This window comes from Mauremys mutica, chromosome 3 (genome assembly GCF_020497125.1).
Source record: "Mauremys mutica isolate MM-2020 ecotype Southern chromosome 3, ASM2049712v1, whole genome shotgun sequence".
NCBI lineage: Eukaryota > Metazoa > Chordata > Testudines > Geoemydidae > Mauremys > Mauremys mutica.
In genome coordinates, this window is record NC_059074.1 from 137,646,315 (window position 1) to 137,672,828 (window position 26,514).

The 26,514-nt window shown below is 40.6% G+C and overlaps 1 protein-coding gene across 11 annotated transcripts in view; it reads right to left on the bottom strand.

The window, feature by feature from the left end:
• Nucleotides 1–26,514, bottom strand: part of RGS7 (regulator of G protein signaling 7) — a 427,776-nt gene that overhangs the window by 21,493 nt on the left and 379,769 nt on the right. For all 11 annotated transcript variants that reach the window (XM_045011555.1, XM_045011554.1, XM_045011556.1 and 8 more), the window contains 5 exons: nt 13,793–13,867; nt 11,643–11,741; nt 10,834–10,895; nt 9,088–9,198; nt 7,966–8,091 (listed from right to left, as the gene is read on the bottom strand). In XM_045011555.1, coding sequence (XP_044867490.1) covers nt 7,966–8,091; nt 9,088–9,198; nt 10,834–10,895; nt 11,643–11,741; nt 13,793–13,867 — 473 coding nt within the window. The remainder of the gene's footprint in view (nt 1–7,965; nt 8,092–9,087; nt 9,199–10,833; nt 10,896–11,642; nt 11,742–13,792; nt 13,868–26,514) is intronic.

The window sequence follows — 26,514 nt, forward strand, 5'->3', positions numbered from 1 at the left end:
AGACTGTACCACACAGTTAACAAAAAAGATAACTGCTCTGGGAATCCTGCTAGAAACAGCTAGACTTAAGCATGGTGACATAAACTTGCATAGTTTTATTCTCAGAGAAGACAGGACCCACTACAATGTGCTTCCTGCTTTGTCGGGGGAGCCAGATACAACACAGTCTTCCAATGTGATGTCAACACGGTTGGTCTAATAACAGAGAAGTTGGGACTCAACTGATCTCGACCGTGCTCTGGCTTGGACTTCACATGATGAGAGCATGATTTGGGAATATGGTTAAAACATGGTATTGTCCTGAATACATTGCAAGACCAAGACATGTTTTCACTGTGTTGAGGGACTATTGTGTTTTACCCAGGTCTCCCAAGTAGTCAAAAATGACATTGCATACTTACAGGTCTGGTAAGGCTGCTGCACAAAGACAGCAAAGCAAAGCAAATAAACAGAACACCTTACAAAATAGTTCTTCACTTCAGTTTACATTGTTGGAAGCAATTAGTCTCATAGTCCCCTTATTAAACTGGCCTAACTCTAACAAATGGTAGGCAGGTGGTCAGTACTATTTTGTAGCAGGGGAGGTGAGATAAAGATAGGTCCCTTCCCCAGTCACCTGTTCTGTCTCACCTCTCCTTTTTGTTTGGCTGGAAGCCTAAAAGGGCATTTGACAACCTCATTCAGTGGTTTAGCTTGTTATGGCTTCCCATCAACTTGACCTTCAACTGCCTAATATCAGCCTCTATCTTTTGAGATATCTATTTTAGGTACCTATAAATTATAACTGAGCACCTCACAATCCTTTTACTGTATTTATCTTCAAAACACTTCTGTGATGTCAGGAAGTGCTATTATCCCCATTTTACAGATGGGGAACTGAGATACAGGGAGATGAAGGCATTTAGGCACCTAAGTTGCTTTGGGGATCTGGTGCTCAGTGATTTGCCCAAGATCACACAGGGAGTCTGTGGCAGAACAGGAGCTTAAAACACAAGTCTCTGTAGTCCTAGGTTAGTGCCCTAACCACTGAACCACCAAAATCTGATGGTTTTACTGTATTTGGTCTGTAAATTTGAAAGCAATGCCTCTAGAACAGTGGTCTTCTTACATGAGCTTAACAACTGCACAGCACACCTACTTTAATTCAGCCGACCCAGTAAATAATTGTGTTGAGTTTGGGCAACCTGAGTTTGTTGTTTTAAACTGCTTTAGATAGTGTGGCAAAGTTCCTCCTCTCCTCTAGTAGGTCCTGCGCTTATTGGCGGATTTCCTCCCCTCAGTGGTCTTCCCCTTGGATGAAACCCACAGTCTGGATCAACTCCTCCTATGTCGGATTAGGAGTAGCAAGGTTTGGGGGGAACCCGGGCCCGCCCTCTACTCCGGGTTCCAGCCCAGGGCCCTGTGAATTGCAGCAGTCTCTATAGTGCTACTTGTAACCGCTGCTTGACCGCTACAGCTCCCTGGGCTACTTCCCCATAGCCTCCTTCAAACACCTTTTTTATCCTCACCATAGGATCCTCCTGGTGTCTGATACTGCTTGATTGTATGGTGTTTCCTCAATCCTCCAGTAGTACACCCTCTCAGTTCTTAGTTCCTTGTGTCTCTGGCTCCCAGCTCCTCATACGCACTTCCTTCCTCTGGCTCCTCCTCCCTTGACTGGAGCGAGCTCCCCTTTTTATACCAGGTGCCCTGATTAGCCTGCCCTGATTGGCTGCAGGAGCTCCAATCAATGTAGCTCTCTCCGGTGCCTTCTAGAAAGTTCTTAATTGGCCCCAGGTGCCTTGATTACCCTGGAGCAACTGCCATTTTGGTTCCCATGGTACTAGGGATTTGCTTAGCCTGGGGCTAACATACCTGTTCCTCAATACTTTCCTGTAGCCATCTGGCCTTGCTCCATCACAATAGTTGCATTTCAGAGGGTACATCCTGCAGTACAAGCCCCACTCCAATGCACCTACCGGGATTGGCTGATTATTCATGTGTACGAAAGGTAGGTAAAGAGCAGAGAAATGAAAGAGATGTTCTTTGTAACCACAGCCATTTTCAGACCCAGACATCCATTAGGATCTATCCTAGGAGAGTGATCTTGTTTATTCCTTTTTGCTATCACCAATATTTCTGGGAGCCCCACAAATAAACCCAGGATGCTATTTTGCATGTGAACCATTGACTTACACTATGGTACAGACAGTGATGGAAAAATAGGCGGGAGATAAACTGAACTACTTTGGAGGAACGTGTAGCTTCTAGCACAGAAAATAAAGGCAATCCAGACCCATCTTCATCAAGGTGAGCACAAGCTCCTCACTGGTAGATTAATTTTTATTTTACATTTCTAATGTTAGTATTCCAAAAACCCTACAGAAACTGTGAGACTGTAATTGTAGAAACCTCTTTTAAAATGGAAGCAAAAAATGTGCTGAGAGCTCCAATATGCTATGTCTAGGGAGATTACTTCACTGCAGACATACATTTTAATCTGCTTACTGAGCTTTCAAAACAAAATGTATACCCTCTTCCTACAGAAGAGTCAAGCATTAAAGCTACCGCCTTGTGTGTGTGCATTAATTTTGCCAGCTATCACACAGGAAATCAATAGCATAGCCAGGGTTGGAACATAGACCTGCAGGGTCCCTGTACAGTACCTTAAACACAAGAGAACATCCTTTCTTTTCTTACAAACCTTTGCCTCTGTCAAGGTTCCTTCCCCACTCTGAACTTTAGGGTACAGATGTGAGGGACCTGCATGAGAAGCTCTAAGCTCAATTACCAGCTTAGATCTGGTCTGGCTGCCACCATTCACAAGCACTCCCTTTCCTGGGTAGCCTTGAGAAACATCACCAATTTCCTGGTGAACACAGATCCAAACCCCTTGGATCTTAAAACAAGGAGAAATTAATCATCCCCCTTCCTTTCTCCCACCAACTCCTGGTGGATCCAGATCCAACCCACTTGGATCTAAAAACAAGGAAAAATCAATCCGGTATTAAGAAAAAAGGCTTTTAATTAAAGAAAAGAAAGGTAAAAGAAAACCCTCTGGGAGAGATTAGCATACCAGCTACTCTCACAGACAACAGATTCAAAACACAGAGGATGTTCCCCTGGGCAAAAACTTAGTACACCAATGAAAATATCCAAATACCCAATTTGATGCTACCTCTAATTGCACAAGACAGGTTACAAAGAAATAAACACAAACCTATTTATTCCTTTCTAAAACTTACTACTCTGATAAGAGGCTGGTTCCTTGATCTTTTTCACTCCGGCTGAAACTGAAAACTAACAAAGGAAAAAACCCTCCTTCCTTTTGAAACATCTTGTTCCCCCATTGGTTCCTCTGGTCAGGTGTCAGCTAGGCTAGGTGAACTTCTTAACTCTTTACAGGTAAAAGAGGCATTAACCCTTAACTATCTGTTTATGACAGCCTCAATCACTGTCTCTCCAGTGCACTGAATAAAGTGAGAGTTCTGTAGAACAAGTAGTATGTAAACATGTAATTAAATACCGTCATCATGCATACACACAAGGGGCCAAATTATGATTGCCTGGGAAGTGACATTCATAGAATTAACACCAGCTAATGGAAGAACCCTGATTAGAACTCACAGGCTCCTCCTCACTCCCAATGCAATACAACCACCCATGGGCCAAAGCTACTGGTGCATCCCTGTATCTAGAGCTCTAGCTTTGTGCCTATCATGTGGGGAGCTCTGTAGGCATGGAACATAGTGCAGTCGGCATGTGGGTAGCTTTATGGCGCTGGATGGAACATGTGGAGGCTTTAGCAGCAAGTTCCTAACAAGCTCCTCTGAGCAAGTGCACCTGAGAGGTTTGTAACTCTGGCATATTTGGATGGATTTTCATGAGGACAGAAAAAACCCTCTCTCTGACACCTAGGATCACCCCTTTTCTAAATACCAAATCTTGCTCCAAAACAAGGAGGTGCTAAGCTCTTCAAGGGAATGGCTGGAAAAAATGTTAACATTGGCTAAACTACCTATTAATCCTTAGCCTTATTCTCCAAAACCCCTATCGTTGAAATATTAAAAATTCATTCTGAGGCAGAGAGCAAGCATGGAACATTTCAATCTGAGAGATTAAAGTTTGGCACCTTTATTAGCAACTGAAAACAGGAGTTAATAGAAAGCGTTAGACAATCTTAACTGTAGGTTGCTACCAGCTCTGCCTGTTATACCTTGCAACAAAGGCCAATAACTCTTCTCTGTGGTCAGTTAACTGCAGAATTAGCTTCCCACTGGCATTTCAGATAAATATATTTAAATAGATAAAAACATTTTAAAATAATATACAACGATGATTAATAATAAATAGCAACAAGAAAAACAAGTTCAGGCCAAAAGGGAAAAATCAATCAAACCCAATATGGCTATCTCCTGTATCATTCCCTCCTCCACCAATCAAATCATTTTATTATGCTATAATTAAACTACAATGTATGTATATATTCTTTCATATAAAGTAAACAAATCATGACCATTAAGACATAAGGCTGATGTAGTCTGTTTCACACCACTGAGCTGAATACAATTATTTGAAAGGATTCATCTGAAGCATCTATCCCTGGTGCTAGAGATTTTTACAGCAAGTATGGTGTGTGATTACAAAAATAAGCCCCACACAACATTCCAGTGCAAGCTGGGTTGCTGAAACTAGACTATTTGTCCAGCATACTAACCCCATATCTGACCACTCTCTAACCCCCCACTCTGACATACACACATATATATGCTACCAAGCACCCAGAACTCTTCTCTCCCTCGAGCTTTCCAGCATCTTATGAAAGTTAACAAATCCAAGGTCTGTCTGATCAAGGAGAAGGGCACATTTCAGAAGATGCCTTGTCACTTTTCCTTCCTTTTTAACCTCATGGGCTGTTTTTAGCACAAGTACCTCTGAGCACACAGCTGCTGCTGTATCACACAGGGAGAAAGATGGTCTGTCATGTAGGCAAGACTCAAAACCATTTAGGTCTTTATAGTTTCAAATCCATAACAACCTCCACCTGGAAACTAATAGGCAGACAACATATAAATACTTACTGGCCAGAGACCTCAGTGATAATTAGACATAGCAAGGATCAGACAAGGAGAGAGGCTGGGATTTTCAAAGAAGACTAAGGAAGTTAGGTGTCTAACTCTCATATTTCAATGGATTTAGGTGCCTGAATCCCATATGCTCCTTTGAATATCCCAGTGTGCCTGGGCAACCAACTGATCCAGGCAGTACTGGATCGTGCTAAAACTTAAGCATCCATATTTCAAATATAGTTCTTTGCTTCCTAACAGGAGCTAGGAATTTTGCAAAAATGATACTCTCAACTCTTGTGTTACTGTAATACTTGGCCTCACAGTGAGCCAAGCATAAAGCAGATCTTCCAAAAGGACTTGCTCTGTGGATGATTACTAAGGAGGGTATAATAGTGTAGGCTTGATGCATGGAGGAGCAGTTCTGTGAGCCTTCTGAGTTAAATGGTCCACTCAGAATCCCATGCCCTGTACTGAAGCTACCCTACTAACACCCCTGATCAGACTTTTTCCACGAAATATTAGCTGAATGAAGAGCAAAAGGGGACCAACCAGTAGCTACATTGACTAGGGATGTCTCTCATCCAGCTGAGCTGCCTCTTTACCCAAGAAGTCCAGTATAATGTTTTATCAATTTATGGTGCTTACATGGCTCCCCCACCCCATTACTGTGTATCTGAGCACCTCACAGTCATTAATTATTTATCTTCACAACACCCCCATGAGGTAGGGAAGTAGTATTCTTCCCATTTTACAAATAGGGAACCAAAATACAGAGAGACAGAGACACTAATTAACTTGCCCATGTCTAAGTAGGAAACTGAACCTACATCTGCTCAGTCCTAGGCTAGCATACTATCCACTGAACTATCCTTCCTCTTGGTTTCAGGCTATTGCTTCAAATTTCTTCACATTGGCTCGCACTTCTTAAGAAACACTCTACTGTGGACCAACTTCATTCCCAGTACCAATCCTGATTCCACACTTCTCAACTCAAGGGCATGAAAAAAGTCATATTGAGAGTATTAATGAGATAAAGCTGAAAATAAACATGGTTTCATGTAATGGGTGTGGCTCCTTGATTACAGCCTCTTTTTATATCTCCTCCATTTCTTCCATTGACCTGGGCACAGGGCTTTAGATTGATTAGGAGTGAATGTTTCCTCACTGCCTGAAGCCCAATGCTGTATTTTCTACAGGACATTTTGCAGTTTGGTACTATAGTCCCATCTGTTTGCTACTCCTCCAGTTTTGAAGACACTTGTTTTAAATTCAGTCATGGTCAAATCTGCAAAGGGATGACACCTGATAAACATGGATGTGAAGTTATGTTAGTCATGTTACTAAGCTGAGGAGCTATTGATGGAAGCAAATCCCCTTGCCACAATATTAGAAAGATGCTATCAAATCCCCCAAACTACAAATTCTATCATTATGTGGTTAATAGCTGTGTAAGCAGGTAGGTGCTCTTACATTTAAAGAAATCAAAACAGAGTTGTGATAGCATTCGGGAAGATGCTGAGACTTTTAGGTGTGCCATTGTGCATCAACAGGTACTTTCTGACTCATTATGTATGGAATTACTATGTCAGAAGTAAATTTTATTTATATCGCTGCAATCAGTGGCATTTTGAGTCTCATACATATGAGACTTTAAAATGAGTTCTCTCTAACATGTCACAGGCATAGCTTTTTATTTGGCACCCATCTCCGCTCAGATATTATGCTTTATTACGCTAATATAGGAACCTAGATAGATAGATATAATGGTAGATGGCATATTGAGAAATTAGCTCAAACAACATCCTCTAGGGTATTTTGCTGGATCAGTTACTTGCAGTTTGCCTGTGGTTAGTGTTGTAAATAGGATTAGAGGAAAGAGCCTGGGATTATGTGGTAACAGTCTGGTTGGCAGCAAGACAAATTAGTCATAGAAAAGTGTAGAAAACATAGCATATGCTAGGTTGAACAGGTTCATGTTTGAACAGTTGCCTTGAATAAGGAATTACTGGGACATTTTTTAAATAAAAAAATACCTTCCCATTCCTTTGTACCAGGCTGATAAAAGGTTTGCCCTTTAATTATCACTTAGCTTTTTTTAATTCAGAAATTGCCACCTACAAGTAACATGTTATTTAGCAACACACACATCGGCCCAGATCTTAGTCCCTCTGAAATCAATGCAAAACAACAGCTGGGAACAGGATAGGGTCCAGAATATTTAATTTATATTTTTGATCCAAAATTCTCCTATAACTTGACTAGATAAGGGGTTTCCTGATTAAATCCAGATCCATGGGATTTTTGCTCCTAAATCCCTTAATTGAATTTGAAAATTTCCACTGTAAGTTTACTGTCCTTATAATGCTGTATGTATTAAAAGACAGCAAATGCCCTGTAGTTGGTCAGTGTTTCTGAGACATGTAATATGATGATTTGAGAGAGGATCCCTCTAGAAACTGGACATGATCAGAATAGTGTGTTTAGGGATGCGGAATATTTATATAGTTGCTGGTGTTGGCCAGAGCACCATTAACACTCAAAGCCATTGAAAAATGAGGGCATGCAACACCTTTTAAGATTCGACACCTAAGGAGAAGAAATGGGACTATATCTATAAGCAGCAAAGAATCCTGTGGCACCTTATAGACTAACAGACGTTTTGCAGCATGAGCTTTCGTGGGTGAATACCCACTTCTTCGGATGAAGTGGGTATTCACCCACGAAAGCTCATGCTGCAAAACGTCTGTTAGTCTATAAGGTGCCACAGGATTCTTTGCTGCTTTTACAGAACCAGACTAACACGGCTACCCCTCTGATACTATATCTATAAGGGAGAAAATAAATTAAAAAAAAATGGCACCAGACACACAAAATATTTCTTATCTGTTGTTATAAGATAAAAACTCTTCAGCTTCACCTTAAGTTTTCTGAGCTGAACTCCGACTCCAGGAACTTGAGAAACTGCTCTCTCCCCACTGTGTCCTTCAATGCTTCATCCATGCCAAAGCCCCATCGCTTTACCCTCTGTTGCCCTGGCTCTTTGCTATGGGCAACAAAAAAAGTAGTCACAGATTGAGCTAGCACTTTAGTGTTGTATATGCAAATAATGATGGGAACTCTAAAGTTCAGCTACAGGTTTCTTGTCACTTGTGTTTATATGGTGTTGTTATAAAGAGATTTAATGGTCAGTGCCAAGTACACTGTCAGTGCTTAATCAATATAGCATAGGAGTGTGTGTGTGTGTGTGTGTATGTATATATATATATACACACACACACACACACACACACAAATATATATGTATATATGCAGGGCCGGTGCAAGGATGTTTCGCGCCCTAGGCGAAACTTCCACCTTGTGCCCTCCCCCGTCCCCGAGCCCCCGCCCTGAGGTGCCCCTCCCCCCTATGGCAGCTCCCCCCCTCCACCCAGAGGCGCCCCCCCGCGGCAGCTCCCCAGCCCTCACCCTCTGCCCTGAGGCACGCCCCTCACCCCAGCTCACCCCTGCTCCGCCTCCACCCCGAGCACACCATGGCTGCTTCACTTCTCCCACCTCCCAGGCTTGCAGCGCCCCCTTACTTGCTGCAGGCGGCCCTCCCTGCACTCCCCTACCCCAGCTCCCTCCGCCTAAATGGCAGCGGTGACCGAGGTGGCTGAAGATCCGGCCGCCGTGGTCGCTGCCGAAGAAAATGCTGCCCCCTAAATCCTAGTGCCTTAGGCGACTGCCTAGGTCGCCTAAATGGTTGCACCAGCCCTGTATATATGGGCCTCCCCTTCTTGTCACCCTCCTCAGTGGAACCCTGTACATTGGCCATTATGGACCCTGCAGTTTTTCATGCAGGTATATAAATCCATCCAAAATAACATGAAACTGGACAGCTGAAAAGACCAAGAGCAAATTGGTAGCATGGTAATCTCATTTCCTATCTGCCTCAGTACTGTCCTGCAGAACGTATGGTTGAAATCTGCACATTTCAAGCAAAGATGGAAATTATTGTCGTGTACATTATTAATCTGAAAAGAAGGAAGAAATAACATACCAGACCTCTAGTTCCCAGAATGTAGTGTCATCTGATAGCCAAGGGTTAGAGGGGTCAGGCGGCACAAGAAATGGATCATATTCCACATACTGCTCTGTGTAAGCTAACAGACTAGAAAAACAGAACCATCAAACATTGTCATGTTAACGAGCTTTATGATCAGAAACCTGTTTTTTAAAAGTAAACAGTGGTGGTGGTGGGATAGTGCTTCCTATTTTATCAAGGGCTGAAATAAAATAAACTGCACGCTTTATTTATACTTCTAAACATTTCTGCATAGCATTTCACTGAAGAATGTCAAATGCATTAATCAATAAAGTCTAACACGCAGCCCATGAATCAGGTTTTAGCCTTATTTTATACATGAGGCAACTGAAGTGCAAAGAGATTGAAATAAGGCACAGAGAGAAGCTGAAAAAAAACCTAATTAAGTAGATTAGACTCTGAGTTGGGGAGAGCTGAGTTGGGAGGGGAGCTCACTGGGTGGCTTAATGGAGGCAAGGTGGCAACATTATTGTACAACAGATCTAGGGATAAGTCCCTGAGCTGCATAGGTGCTGTCACTCAGCCTACTGCCTGATTCACCAACTCAGCTGTGCAGTGGCTCTTTCAGGTGGCCAGACTATGGCAGGGGGGGACGGCAAACCATGTTTTTTCTAAAACAGGACCCCAGTTCTGAAAATAAGGATATTTCTGGTTTTCTTGGAGATATAGTTGCCTATTTACTTATAAAAACTGGGTTGTTAAGTCCTATTAATGCAGAGTGGGGTGATAGCATGCAGGATAAGAGTCAGTTAATGATGGTGGTGGTTGGGGGGAGAGAATGAAACAAGAGTTTTTTGTTTTTTTTAAATTTCTCGGGAATGAACTTAGAACAATGTCGTGGTGCAAAAATTGTCTTGCAGGCCCACAAAAATCATCAACATCAGCTGTGGTACCCGATGACTTCAATGGGAGTTTGTGAGACGCCACCAATTTGGTCAATACCAGGAACTGAACTTGGGGCCTCCTGAGCTGAAAATAAGAGGTGCTCTAGTGAAGCTAAAGAGCCAGGCTCTGCATTGCAGATCTGTAACAGACACAGCCTCTGTACATAGGGACAGACAGACATATATAACATACAATAACAAGTCGGTTACATCTACATTAGGAATTTTAAAAGCAGCAAAGAATCCTGTGGCACCTTATAGACTAACAGATGTTTTGCAGCATGAGCTTTCGTGGGTGAATACCCACTTCTTCAGATGCAAGTCAGTTTGCATCTGAAGAAGTGGGTATTCACCCACGAAAGCTCATGCTGCAAAACATCTGTTAGTCTATAAGGTGCCACAGGATTCTTTGCTGCTTTTACAGATCCAGACTAACACGGCTATCCCTCTGGTATTAGGAATTTTGTAGCCTTTTCTCCACACTGGTCCTGAAATACAGATAGCAACTTTCCTAGGGTAGGCAATGTCAGGGAGCTTAGTGTACAAAGCAGTTACATGATCACGCCACAGCTTTCTTCTAAATTCAGCACTTTTTTTCCTGTTTCACTGAACTGAGAGAAATGGCATTAAATCTCACCATATTAGCAAATCAGAAAATAGACATGCCTTCACAGCTGACACAAAATAAACTGTCTTCAGTCAATTTGAATAACACATCCCAGCTCCCTTGTCTCCTCCTCTCTGGCTCCTTCTCACAGAAATTTTCTAGATACTTCTTAGACCATTTCAAAAATAGAAAATGTGACAATATACGTACCTCTCTGCAACTTTTGACATTTTTAATCGATGTCTATCTAACTGTATTTGCCAATATTTTATCTGAAAAAGTGAAGGCAAAAAGTGGCATGAGTAATATCTTGCTTGACTCTATTTTCAGAACTTTTTATTAGGACTACAATGTAAATTTAATTTTTCCTAAGTCACAGAGAAGTGTATATGAGCTATAATGACATATTATCATAATATTTCTTAAAGTAGATGGAACTCTCTATTAATACAAGACATTATACATAGCTAAAAATGGACAAGTATAACATTTTTCCTAAAGGTTCATCAAATAAATCTAATTAGCATTTTAATTTTTACAGAGAAATCCATTAATTGTTCCCAGTCACCCACTGTTTACCGCTTCTATTGCTCTGGGAAAGATTAATGAAGTATTAATGGCAATATATGGGTAAATCCACACACACTGAGATGCAACTATGCTCTCAAACCTTAAAGTGAAGTGTTGGAAGAGAGAGTGAGTGAACTGGTTACTGCAAAAAGGCTAATGCATTTAATTACAAAAGGAACACACAAACTGGATTATTGGTAAAGCCTTACACTGTTAATAAAGACTAAAAAAAAGATAGTGCTACTCCCATTACCCTTAATGAAAGTTATATGCATAAATTTCTATATACTGAGATAAGAAATATACTATCAAACTCTGTTTCCTCTAAACATTTAATTGATCTAATTTAAATGTTAAATAAATATACTTGACAGTTATGGTAAATTTTTATTCTAATTTTTATTTTCCAGAATGGTTTATTTAGAAGTTTATTATAATTGTTTTCAAACCTCTTGGTGTAATTCGTCTTCTGTGGGTGGCTTAGTTTCTGGTACTGGTGTGTGGGTAGGACTATGACTTCGAATGTCATTTTGTAATCCATAGACAGACTATGAAAAAGTATGGAAAGAAAGACATTTGTTTTTAAAGAGTGCTTCTCTTATACAAACATCATCATATATATATTTGTATTATGTATTTAAGAAGTTAGCTACCTCTGTGTATTCAAAAGCCTTACATCACTGTTCAACAGTACTGTAAATATGCCATGCATTGAAACACAACATTGCGAAATGAAATAAAGAATTCTGAGAAAAGGCCCTATTACATGATAACATAGGATTTTATGTCTAACTCTCTCTATATATATTTGCATGTAGCACGTGTTAGGGATGACACAGTAGGGCATCTATTATAGTGGGTGGAGGTGGTTGGCACGGAAGAGAAGGAACAGGAAATTGAGAGGTACACTGCCATGATGAATTATTATTTGTACACTTCCCAAATGTGTGCCAGGTGCTTGATAAATGACTAATGCCTGGGACCTTTCACTAATGCAATCAAATTGTGCTGATGACATATCCAAATCCATCTTCCTTCACATTCAGGACTTTACCATGCAATGACACTATAATCTAACTACAAAGTGATACTTTAGATTAAAAATTAGATCAATGCACAGAACTGGGATCCAGCTCTGGATCTGGAATATCTTATAATTTAGGAATGTTTGGATCTGGGGTATTGATCCAACCTGTTATATAGACTTGGGCAATTTGTAAAATTGGTTTGATATATCAAATCTATTTCCTCCAAAGTTCCAGGGGTTTCATTTGGGGACATCTTTATTTTAAATTTCTCTTTACTTTCAAGGATGTGCAAGGATCCATTGCTACTACTATTTTTCTTGCATGTTTGTACTTACTGAAAGTGAAAGTTCTGTGGGCATTTTCACTTATATTGTTTCCCTTTAACTAATGATAGAAAATTTGTAACAAGGATATTAAGTATGTACCATGCAATATTCAACAGACTGAACAACATACTGACAATATCTTCTACACTAAAAAATATGGGTCTCTTATTCTTTTAGTTCCTGTCTGTGCCTCTGAGGGATTTCCTGGGGCCATGGAATTTATATTTGCGAATAACATATTTTGTTTAGTGCAGTTAAAATTGGAAAGTTCCTGTAAGGCTTGATTATGAGTGAACCCCAGAAGCTGAAGGTGCTCAAAGTACCCTTAAATAACCTTGTAAGAAAAAGCTTAAAGAAAAAGCAGGTCTGTTTTAATTTTTAGGGTATGTCTACACTTACTGAGTTTTTGCGCTGTAAGTTTCACCGGTGATAGGGAACTGGTGAAAGTAAAGCACTGGTTTGTGTACTCACTCAATTCCTCAGGCGTCAGAGTGTTTACACTACCAGCACTTCCATCGCTGGTGAGAGTAGCGCTGTAGGGCATCTATCCCACAGTGCAGTTCTCTTGATAGGTCTTGTGGGAAGGGGGGGATGAGCGGAAGGTATTCTGGATCCCTGCTCAGTGCCCCGTGCTGCCCTGCTTCATGTCTCAGAAGCCCCATTACTTCCTTGTTTCTTCCGTGGCATTTTTTTAAAACCTCCTGCTGTCTGGCTGCTTTTCCCGCCACATCTACAAACAAAGGGAAAGGGAGCTTCAAACTTCCCGGGGCTTACAGGGGGAGGGGCGGCCATCTGTGCATCAGAGCAGTGGAGATGCTGGCCAGAGTGGTCGCTTTTGGAACTGCAGGATATCCTCCGGAGGCCAAAAGGTGTTTACACTGCTAGAACGTGTCTTCACTTTCACAGCAGCACAAAAAGAACAGCTGTAAGAGCTGTATGCCTCTTGTGAAGGTGGTTTTCTTTTTGCGGTGAAACTTCTGAGTTTCATCACAAAAAGTCATTAACAAGTGTAGACGCTCCCGCAGTTTTAGCGCAAAAAAGGGACTTTTTGCGCTTTAAATGGTAAGTGTAGACATACCCTTAGTAAATGGCTTACTAATTAGTAGTTTCAAGTCACAACAGGCTATAGAATTTTTATGTATTTTTCAATGCAAAGAAAGGGGAAAAAAAGGTTTTACATATTTCATTCATATTAAATAAACAACTCTGGAAATATACCACTTTTTATCCAAACACAGTACTTACCTTTCTTGTTTTGTGAGGATTTTTCATTCTTGAAGACTTTTTTATATCCACTTCAGTAGTGTTTACACATCCAGGCTAAAATTAAAAAAACATAAGAATGGAATCTGACATTGAACTCCATATTTACTGCATTTAGTTACTGCACAGTGAAGCTTGTACTATGGGTTAGAGTAAGCAGAGACATGGTCAAAACTGTGAAGTATGGATAAATCTATCCTGAGGATGACAAACTATATTCAACAACGTAAGATGCTGGAGTGTAGACTCCTCTGGAAAAATATGAGATAACACTGTATACAGGACCATGAATATTACCGGTTTGCACCCTGCATCTATGTAGCAGCAGCAAAGAATCCTGTGGCACCTTATAGACTAACAGACGTTTTGCAGCATGAGCTTTCGACGAAGTGGGTATTCACCCACGAAAGCTCATGCTGCAAAACGTCTGTTAGTCTATAAGGTGCCACAGGATTCTTTGCTGCTTTTACAGATCCGGACTAACACGGCTACCCCTCTGATACTTGACATCTATGTAGCAATATGGATGCCACTATAATGCAAGAGCAATACCTTCAGGAGATAATGTTTTGAAACCTGCACTGAGATCCACCTCCAATAGACAATCTGCTGTCTTCATTTATTACTTTAAAACATCATTAGGGTTCCCAGCACAATGTTGCTTGGTCTATTTTGAGTAGGGTTGCCAACTTTCTGATTGCAGAAAACCAAACACCCTTGCCTCACCCCTGCTCTGCCTCCGCCCCTTCCCCAAAGCCCTGCCCTTGCCCTGCCCCTTCTCCTAGGGCCTGTCCCGCTCACTCCATCCCACCTCCCTCCCACCCTCGCTCACATGCTCACTTTCTCCAGGCAGGGGCAGGGGTTGGGGTGCGGGAGGAAGTGAGGGTTCTGACTGGGTGTGTGGGCTCATGGGTGGGGCCGGGGATGAGGGGCTTGGGGTGCAGGAGGGAGCTCCAGGCTGGGGGGGTGAGGCCAAGGGGTTTGGAGTGTGGGAGGGAATTCTGGGATGAGGCAGGGGGATGGGGTGTGGCAGGGGGAATGGGCTCTTTGCTGGGGGTGCAGGAGGGGGCTCCCGCCTGGGGCAAGGGATTGGGTGCGGGAGCGGGTAAGGGCTCAGGCTGGGAGTGCAGGCTATTGTGTGGGGCCAGGGATGAGGGGTTTAGAGTGAAGGAGGGGGCTCTGGTCTGGGGCTGAGGGGTTCAGTATATGGGACAGGTGCAGGCTCTGGGAGGGAGTTTGGGTGTGGTGGGGCCTCAGGGCTGGGGCAGGGGGGATTGGGGTGCAGGAGGCAGCTCTGGGCTGGGGGTTGGGGTGAGATCTTCATCTGGGAGTGCAGGCTCTGGGGTGGAGCCAGGGATGAGGGTTTTAGGGTACAGGAGGGGGCTCAGTGGAGGGAGGGATAGCTCAGTGGTTTGAGTATTGGCCTGCTAAACCCAGGGTTGTGAGTTCAATCCTTGAGGGGGCAATTTGGGGATTGATCCTGCTTTGAGCAGGGGGTTGAACTAGATGACCTCCTGAGGTCCCTTCCAACCCTAATAATCTATTATTCTAGGCTGGAGCTGAAGGGTTTGGAGTGCAGGGGGGAACTCAATGCTTGGGCTGGGGGTTGGGATGCAGGAGTAGGTGTGCGGTGCAGGCTCTGGGAGGTAGTTTGCGTGCAGGAGGGGGCTCAGGGCTGGGGCAGGAGGTTGAGGTTTGGGGCTGGGGCTCTGGGTGGTGCTTAACTCAGGCAGCTCCCAGGAGAGGCAGGCATGTCCCCCTAGCTCTGGCCAATGGGAGCCATGGAGCCAGCTCTCAGGGCAGGGGCAGCGTGTGGAACCCCCATGGTCACCCCTGCACCTAGGAGCCGCACATGCTGGCTGCTTCCAGGAACCGCACGGAGCCAGGGCAGGCAGGGAGCCTACCTTAGCCCTGCTGCACCTCTGACAGGAGTTTTAGGGGCTCGGTCAGCAGTGCTGATGGGAACCACGGGGGTCCCTTTTCGGGCATTCCAGTCAAAAACTGGAGGCCTGGCAACACTAATTTTGAGATCTACTTTTGCTAGGCACCACTTTTTGCTGGTTGTTCAGGTGGCCTTTAGGCAGATTTCACTTCATCTTTCTATGTTGAAAGGACTGTGAACAATATACAGAGGAGCATGAAAAAACACCTAATGTTCACTCTAGCAGGCATTTGTGACAGAGGTTGAGAGTGGAGCAGCTAAGATTATTATTCAATTAAATTATTACCTATAATTTGTGTTGGACACATAATTACAAGTTGCTATAACTCAAACTCATAACTCAGAGAGAGCAAATCCTTTTCAAGACCACAGAAGCAAAACACATGTTTTTTCTTGGTTCTGTCAGGGACTCCAAACAATAAGAGATCTTCTATGCAATGCTGTCATTTGAAAAGTGTGGTGGACTCAGAAAGCAATGCATAAACTGTGCAAGGTGCCCCATAGCATATATGGAACCTACACCATGATCTTGACTATCACTCCTTCAGAAAGCAAGGATTATTGGACCACTTCTTTAAAAGGTAGCCTGAAGAAGGTGGGGAAATTGAGCTTGCTTCTTCATGTAACATAAAGGGGCTTGAACAGTTTTGACAAAATATAGACAAAAACATCTTGTCACATTTCCTGCAAATTTTTGTTTATTTTAGAAATTCAGGTCATGTCTAGCCTGAAAGGGACTCAATGGAGAACCAATGAAATTATGACATCACAAGAGACAAAGCTGAGCAATTGTGAGGGGAAGAGATTTTAGCTATGCTGTTTAAGATTATGTTTATGTAGAAATGTATTTAATGCCTATTTAACTGCCTAATAAATGCTTTGCTTAAAAGGCATAGGTTTTTAAGGTTCAACATTTCAGTTATGGGGTTGGAACTCACAATAAATATGTGAGGTACCCAAGAAAGTCCTCCAGTCAAACAAGCCTTTAAAATTAAAAAACATAAAGCAAATGGAAACAACAAACAAATGTACATTTCAGTCCCTCTTGCAACATCATAAAAAAGCACAAAAGGACACAACCCCCTTTTTTTTTTTTTAGATCTGCTTGTACACGTTGTTACAAATGCAACTTTCTGTGTTTAAATAAGGTTTTGCACACAAAACTGAAGCCTTCTAGGCATCCGCTGTCAGAAGAATGTGCTGCCACTACACTACATTGAGGCATGGTATGGTGAGCCAAAGATGGCATTTTTAACCAAAGCTGTGTGAAACTCAATCATATTCATTCCTGAGGTACAGTGCAGTCATTTGAATCTTTTCATCAGTTTCAGTTAATGTTAGTTTGAACCCCAAGTTCTGCTCTGAGTTTCTGACTCAAAGTGAAACTTGGCCAATTTAAGATTATAAAAATCATAAATCAATCATTCAAGGTTACTAAAATTTAATAGAACCTTTAGAAAAACCTGTGCTGCCTTTCACATGTACAGTCATACACTGATTGAACTCAATGGCAAAACTCTCATTGACTTTTATGGGAACACAATCAGGCCACAGATTTTTACCAAAACATCAAACATGGTGAGTTTTGTATCGTCTGGGGTTTCATACCCCAATTTTTACACAGACCTAACTGAAGCCTTTTACTCACTTTGACTTGCTTTACTGCAGGACATTTCAACAGCCAATCACTTAGGATATGACACATCCATGAAAGTAGATGATCTGGGAACCATGTTGCAAACACCACACAAAATTTCCACCATTTCATTATGCTTTTAGTGATTATGTCTCAGAAAAAAATTAATTTCAATATTTATCATAACAATTATAAATAATACATAAAAAGTAGGGAAAGGAGTCAAATTCATCCCAGAAATAACTCCATGAACAAATTCAACCCATTATTTCATTTTAAACTCTGTCTCACTAAAAAGACTGGACCAGATTTTGTCTTTAATTATATTTAGTGATGTCAAAACGGTTATTGAAAACAGAATGTAACCTTCTCTCCCTTTTGTAAGCCTTTATACCCAGCTATTTGTAAACCTTATATCTTGTCCCTGGGTTTATGTCAGTATATTTTACATGTGTTATGTTGTTGAAAACTTTTTTTTTTAAATGTTGCAAACACAGTTGCTCCAAGTTGGGACTTTACTGGGCCAATTTGAGCCTTCAATAAAATGTCAGAGTTGTTATAAATAGTACAGATTTAGGAGTTTATAATGGAAATGTCAGACTCTTCTTAATAGGTAGCACTAGAGGAGGTATTTCCAGTTATAACCGGAGGCAATAGAGTGAGAGGCACTGGGAATCTGAGTGCAGTGCCCTCCTTTAGTCCTGTGGTTTGAACACTAACTTGGGTCCCACCAGCTCTTCCCACCGTGGAGACAGGATCTGAACTTGGATTTCCCACAGGGTACAACAGTGCCTTAACCACTGGACTATTCTGAGGCCAGGCTTGCTTATAGAAGTGGTTCCCCTTTGGATAAATAACTACATAATCACTGAAGCAGGGACTTGAACTTAAGTCTTCTACATCATGGGCAAGTACCCTTACCACTAGATATATAGTCAATCACATTCTTTGTCCGTGGTCCAATGACTGTTCATTGTCATTCATTGTGGCACTTCATAATAACTGTATTCAGGACACATACTAATCACTACATGAAGTCAGGAAGACATATACCCATAGCTTTATATGGCACCATTCACAATACAGTACACTTATTGGATGCTAAAAAGCACAGTGTAGCATAATCAAGTTCATTAATAGGGAAGAGTGCACTTTTTTAGCCATTAAGCTCTAGACGCCTTTGTAAAGAAAACATGGGTTTATGGACTATTGGTTTATTTTGGCAGAGCAACTTTTAGGAAATATATAGTTAGCTGGGTCCTCTTTTACTTTCTCTGAAGTAATAAAAGCAGGACAAGAAAACCCTGGTTCTTATTAACCAAATATATCGAAGTGAAAGAGATAACAGAGAAAAATATTTATAGGAAATAAAGGTTTGTTTAAAAAACACTTTGGATCTGAACCCCAAACATGCCAGTACCAGAGTTATAGTAACCTAGGTAAGTAAGTAAATTAACTGATTCTTGTCTGAGTTTTTGTAAGCCTTTGCGATTCATTACTAACTTTTAGCATTCAGCAGATGATCGTCCAGTGATCAGCCACACAGAACCCATCCATCTCCTCACTGATCATCCCCTACTAAAATAACCTTCCACCATTCCTTCCATAGCAACTTTCTTAAGGTTATTTCCATCTCCATGCCTAATGTGACCAAAGTATATAAGTTTGCATCTGTTTATTTCTGACATCAGGATCTGCTTCTCTCCAATAATATTTCTAACAGGCATTAGCCTTTGTGACAGTCTGTACTAGTATGTTCTCTACTTTTACAAACTGTGGTGAATCTGGTTCAAAGTATGCCTTGTGAGGTATCATTTGAATAGCCATAATCTGCTGAGTTTATTATCCATTAAAACATGTATATCAACATTGTATGTGAAGTTATAAGATTCAACTGTATGATTGTTACTGAAATATGTTGTAATTCTGGGTAACACCCACAAACCATTTTTTCAGAGACAAAGACACTAGCACCCTAGACAGGTGTTGACAGGCTATCACCAGCTTAAACAGCCATTCTCTAGCAGGGGGAAAAGTGTAAACAAGAAACTTACATTTCACAGAGGTGGTTCAAACCTCACTTACACAAGAGACTACTTGTCGCCAGCACCACAGCTGGGGCTAATCCTCAGAGGGGAGAATTGTATAAGAATGAGATACAGTGGCCTCCAACTCACCTCTCATCTCTCTGCTCATGACATCAGTGAATACCTGAAGGACACTGAACTAAGGAGGAGTGATCCTAGGCTGAAAAGAGACCCAGCCTGTGAAATTTACAACAGAGTATGGTGAGACAAAACCTTTGCTTTTAAATCCACTTAGCTTGTTAAGTTATGCAAGCTAATACCTATTGTTTTTTTAATTTTATTTTGTAACCAATCCTGATTTTTATTCATCATCACTTGTAATCACTTAAAATCTATCTTTCTGGAGTTAATAACCTTATTTTAGTTTTTTATCTCAACCAGTGTGTATTTTGATTAAAGTGTGTGGGGAAACTCCATTTGGGACAACAAATCTGATGCATTATTATTGTCCTTTGATAAAATGATGGACTTTCTATGAGCTTGTACTATTCAGAAGGGTATTGAGCAATACAAGATGCAAATTTCTGAGGTATGAGGCTGGAACTATGAATTTGCTGGTGTTGCCCTGTATGTAATTCATGAGTGATTGGTCAGAGTGCTCATGTATTTAGCTAAGAGTGAATTTGCATGCAGAACACTGTGTGAACATGCCAGGAGTGGATGTTCTGACAGCAAAGCAGTGTAAAAGGCACCCCAGGCTAGTGAATTAAGGGGACGAAACTGTTCAACAGTCCATATTGTGCCCTGGACAATATCATAGTCTTCTTTTCTGCCCAGGAAATACACAAGAGACTTCACCAGCACCATATTCCAAAAAGCTTAACTTCTCAGCAGCATTAGCCTGATTTAGATCCATAAATTGCTACAGAAAAAAAATTAGACTTTTCACCATAGTACCTTTGTACATTTTAAGATGCCACAATTTTTCCAACTTTTCTCATGGGAAACCATAGCTAAGTGAGCCATCCCTAGTCTTCGTCCCATTTCTTTAGAATAGCCTTGTGGTTGGATGTATATGATCCCAGTTAATTAAATTAATCTACTGCCTCTACAGCTCATCTGTGAATCACGATGTCCGCTCCTGATGTCACATCCTGTTTTTGTTAGTCACGTCAACATTCATGTATTTTGTTTTCATCACATTAAGGAATGGTTGATATTCCTTACTAACTGTTTTTATAGATGCCAATGTTTGTTGTGTTCACTGGTGGTTATAGAAAAGACTGTCTTTAATGAGGCACAGTGACCTCATTTTGACACAGAGGGGGTAAATTCACCCTGTGGGATGCACTTAGCCCCACCCCTTCATCCTCGGAGAAAGTGCTGTGACAGGGCAGGAAGTAAAATGATTTTTAAATGTCTTCAAGACACCAAGAAATTCCTTAGCATGACGCCAAGGTTTCCCATTCCCCTAAAAATGCACAGGATATCATCATCATTATCTATGAAACAACAACAGTCTTCAGAAAGAGAAAATAATTAATCCAGGTGAGCTCCTGCAAAATGATATTATTTCTGTGTGCTTATTGCTACTAAGAAGTTTGGTTGTTAAAAGCCCAGCAGATGGCTGGTAGAAAAGGAATCTGAAAGATTCAGATGAAGTGCTGGAGGACTGGAAATGCCCATCAGAGAAATGGAAAAAAAAAAGTGTCTGATCTAGGAAAGTACACTATAAGTAAAATTTATTATACCAAAATAGGAGTATTTTAATTTGTGAATGAGGTAGAAAAAAAGATGATATTCTGCTCAGGTGGTGTAATTCTGGAGGAAAACCATTGATCTCATCAGCTCAATTGATTTCACTGGAGTTCTTACAAATTTACACCGTGTAACTGAGCCAAATTTGCCCCTTTTAAAAGAGATTAAACAAATGAAATACTAAAGAGGAGTTATACTCAACTGGGGAAAGATACCAGTCCTTACATCTTACTGTTTGGAGCTTATATTAATGCTCTATTTGAATGACTCATTAAATTTTCTGATGTTGTAAAAAAAAAGACACACACTGTAAGTTTTAAAAAATTCAGATAGTAAGGTAGCTTGAAAATGAAACTAAAATTAACTGCTGAAAAATTCAAAACAACACTCATTGAGCTAGAATATAGTGCACAAGTACAAAAGGACAGAATTAAATGAGCATAAGAGGCTTTTGCAGAGGAACATAGTGCCATATTAGTGAATTCTTGGCAAGAACAGCTACATGATATGAAAATGCACACAGTATAGTTGAAAGAAAACACTACAGCCAGAGAAGGTGTTCTGTTTTTCATCTTATTTAGCTTTGTGATATTTGGAATGGATATATTCAATCAATTTTGCAGCTTTCTAATAGCTAGAGAAGGGGGATAATATGGAAACACAATGAGTGAATTACACAGTTCATCAGAAAAGAGTTCTTCTTTCATATCTCAAAATATTTAGTTTGCTTTTGGACATAATATTATCAAAAGGACGGTCACTTTTAGAGGGCGAAAAAGTATGAAGAGATGCACAGAGTGTATAAAGCTGCATAAGACTATAGCTCAGTTTTCTCAGGGGACATAACACAGTAGTGAGTAAGGGACAACCTCCCTTCCAAGAGCATGAATGGAAGGCAAAGAGTAGAGATAAAGATTAGCAGTAGGAGGAAGGGCAAATAGTAGCCATCTATATGAGGGAGTGGGACGTCAAGGAAGTGTCCCTCACGGGTTGGGAGAAAGGCCAGTGTGCAAATAATCTATGCAGGAGGCTCTAGTCTCTCCTCTCAAATCCCATTTGTGCTGAGATGCATACAAAAATATAAACACCCAATGAGGAGTAGGTGGAGTTATTGTCAGGGATGGTCATTTTATTTTAATTTATTATACATAAATAAAAGCCTTTAAGTGGTCTGTAATTTCAAACTGTGGGATCACAAATTGGGCATTATTTTATTGTTAATCTAATCCCTACCTCCACTCTTTGTTACACTCACATTTCAAATTCTATTGTAAGCTCCACGGGGCAGGGGCTGTTTCTTCGATGTGTTTGTAAAGCCTTTAGGTGCTAAGCAGAATAAAAGTAATAAAACAATAATCTTTAGAATGGGCCTGAGGTTTTGACAGGTCACACCTATAGGCAAAGACTGAGGGTCTAATCCTAAGAAATAGCAAGCATCCACAACTGCTCCTGATGGCAATAGGAGCGGAGCATGCTCAGTACCTCTGAGAAGATGACCTCTAGACTTAAAACTTCTATATGATCTAGAAGGATAAGCAAGAAAACCTAAATATATATGCCTAGAATGATGCCTAAAGTGAGATTTGATTAAAATGTTAAAAAAGGGAAAAGGTCAATGACAGATTCAGAGATTATAAAATCAAGAGGGCCAATTGTGATAATCCATTCTCACCTCTGTATAACACACACCATAGGTCTTCCTGAATTAATGCCTGTTTGAACTAGAATATATCGTTCAGAAAAAAAATCCAATTTTGATTTTAAAATTGCCCTTGATGGAGAATCCACTACAGCCCTTCCTAAATTGTTCCAATGATTAATTACCAATACTATCAAAATTTTTTCTAGTCTGAATTTTTATAGCTTCAACTTTCGGCCACTGGATTGTGTTATACCTGCGTCTGTGAGACTGAAGAGCTTCTATTATCAAATTTGTTCTCCATGTAGGTCCTTACGACTGTGATCAAGTTGCCCCTTAACCTTCTTTGGGATAAGCTAAATAGATTGACTCAATGAGCTCATTCACTATGAGGCATGTTTTCCAACCCTCTAATCATTCTTGTGGCTCTTCTCTGAACCTTCTCCACTTTTTTAAAATTCTTGAATTGTGAATGCCAGCACCGGACCCAGTATTTCAGCAGCAGTCACACCAGTGCCAAATATAGAGGAAATATAAACTCACTACCCCTACTCAATATTCCCCTGTGTATACAGCCAAGGATTCCATTAGCCCTTTGTCCCCAGCATCAACCTGGGAACTCACATTCATCTGATTATCTACTGTGACCAAGTCTTTTTCAGAGTCACTGCCTCCCATAATACAGTGCCCCATTCTGTTAGTAATAATTAGCAGGAAGTTCTTTCCTGCTCAAAAACGGACAGGATTGTCCCTGGTATTCTTCTGTGGCAGAGGCTAATATTATAATTGAAAGCCTGTATGTGAACAGTCAGCTTGCACTACTCTGGTTCTCCTAAGCAAAACAAGCAGAGCGGCATACGATGCATCAGAAGGGAGGAAACAAGGAGTGTATTAATTAAAAGCACTGAAATTGATAGGGCAGAATATGTCTAATGACCTAAGGACATTACTTAGATTTGGAGGGGAGGTATTCAAAGTTCAGATCTAAACACAAAACATACTGACAGTCACTTGCATCCTTTTTTCTACATTCCATCAACAAAGACTACACAAACCCCAGACTTAAAATATATTTAAAAAATAATAATGGCCTCATGCTCTGAGCCACCCAGCCTCTTAGTGTGGAAAGTCCCTATAGGGAGAATCCACATGTATAATTCTGGCATTCCTGGACACACCTGTTCTGTGAATGAAGTACTTGAATGTTCCAAGGCTATCCACCCAGCATCTTTCACAACCCAAAGGCAAAAACAACCTCCAGAGTGGCTATACCCTGTCCAGTATCAGAGGGGTAGCCGTGTTAGTCTGAATCTGTAAAAGCAGCAAAGAGTCCTGTGGAACCTTATAGACTAGCAGACGTATTGGAAAAACCCACTTCATCAGATGCATGTCATGCATCTGACGAAGTGGGTATTCACCCACGAAAGCTCATGCTCCAATACATCTGTTAGTCTATAAGGTGCCACAGGACTCTTTGCTGCCTATACCCTGTCCGGCATTCAGAGTTTTAACCTACAATCCTGAAGTTTTTTCAGGGCATACTTGGTTTTGCTGGTTTCCCTGCTTTCCCAGTCCTCCACAGAAGCAGAACTCTGGGCAGAGTCTCATGCTGATTAACTTCCTTCAAGGCAGCAGCAAGAAACAAGAGTTAGGATTTTCACCAGCGCTCAATATTGGCCTAACTCTGCTGCCATTGAAGTCAACATTACATTTACTTCTCAAATCCCCACTCTGGATGCCAAAGGACTCCATAATAATACTGGAATGACTAACATCCCAGTGACATAAGATATTACGATATTTTACAATTTTTCCCTTTATATTATTTTTTGAGGTCAGGAAATAATAAATCTCCCTTCATAATGATTTAAGATCTCTAGACATAGGTATAGCAAAGAAACCAACTCTTTAATATATTAAACTTAATATCTTTGTTTTGACTTTTATCCACACATTAATGTGATAAATTAACATTTTGTTAAAACTTGACACATGGCATTAAAAAGATGAACATTTTTCTCCTTAGATACTAAGAATAAAAAAATACCCAGAAGTGAGAAAAAATCCTTGTGAAAGCATCTTAAAATACTATTGAAATAGATTTAGAAAGGTATAATTTGCACCTGTGAAAAAGCAAAAATTACAGTCTTCTAACTCAGAATATCTTGCAGTTCACTGTGAAAGTTGGGAGTTTAAAAATATGAAACCTTCTATGATGGGTCAATTTAAAAGGAGAACACAATTGCTCCCAAGGCAGAATATTCTGCTATCAATTTAGTCAGTAAACAACATATCTACTCTAGAATTAGGCAAATGGGTGAAAGAGAAGGGGACAAATGCCTTTTGCAGTATCTTTAAACCTTTTGCAACTAGGATTTGACTAGTGCGCAGATTTGCATATACCATACAAGTCCCCCAGTTTTCGTTTCTGCAGATGGACACTTCATCTTTCTTTATGTAGGACCAATCATCAAATGTCTTTGCAATTACTATTTTAAAAGCTTTAATGTCATTTGAAGATTTCCCTAGAACAATTTAGAGTCTTTGTGGGAAACCCTTTATGGACAAAAACAACAAGGAGTCTGGTGGCACCTTAAAGACTAACAGATTTATTTGTGCATAAGCTTTCGTGGGTAAAAAAACCCCACACTTCTTCAGATGCTTGGAGTGAAAATTACAGATACAGGTATAGATATATTGGCACATGAAGAGAAGGGAGTTACCTTACAAGTGGAGGACCAGTGTTGACAAGGCCAATTCAGTCAGGGTGGATGTGGTCCACTCCCAATAATTGATGAGGTGGTGTCAATACCAAGAGAGGAAAAATTGCTTTGTAGTGAGCCAGCCACTCCCAGTCCCAATTCAAGCCCAAATTAATGGTGTTAAGTTTGCAAATGAATTGTAGCTCTACAATTTCTCTTTGAAGTCTGTTTTTGAAGGTGTTTTGTTGAAGAATGGCTACTTTTAAATCTGTTATTTAATGTGCAGGGAGATTGAAGTGTTCTCCTACTGGCTTTTGTATGTTACCATTTCTGATGTCTGATTTGTGCCCATTTATTCTTTTATGTAGAGACTGTCTAGTTGGATACAGACTAACACGGCTACCCCTCTGATATGTGGCACCTTTATGGACAAAAATTATATCATGTGTCTCCTTAATATAATAAGTATGTTTTGAGATACAGTTAACACTAGCTGCTTTTCTTATACAATGCCTTTTTAACAGGACCACCCTAATTTTACTAGAAACAAGCCCTTCAATAGAGTTATGCTGCAAGATTTCTATTTAGTGTATAGTATGTAAATTGTACACTAATATTTTAAAGAGTTTCCAAAAGATTTCCTGGAAGATTTGAAACCTATTCTGTATGACTAAGCACTATATTTATTTCTTATAGAGCTTGGATACTGTATGGGGCAAATTCTGCCCTCAGTTAAACTCTAGCAACCCTCTTGATACCATTGGGAGTGGAAGAGCATAACTGAGAACATAATTTGGCCTTGATATGTCGAAGTACTTTAGCCAAGTTTCTGTCAGATATTTAAAATCAAACTTAGCGCCTTTCTATCTATCATTTAATTTCCCCTTATCTCAGAGTGTGTATGGCATGATAGTAACCATGAGAGACTTCGAGCAAAGGATTTATCACTCATACCAGGGCAAATTCACTGCTGGAAAAAAATGGCTGCAACTCCACTTAA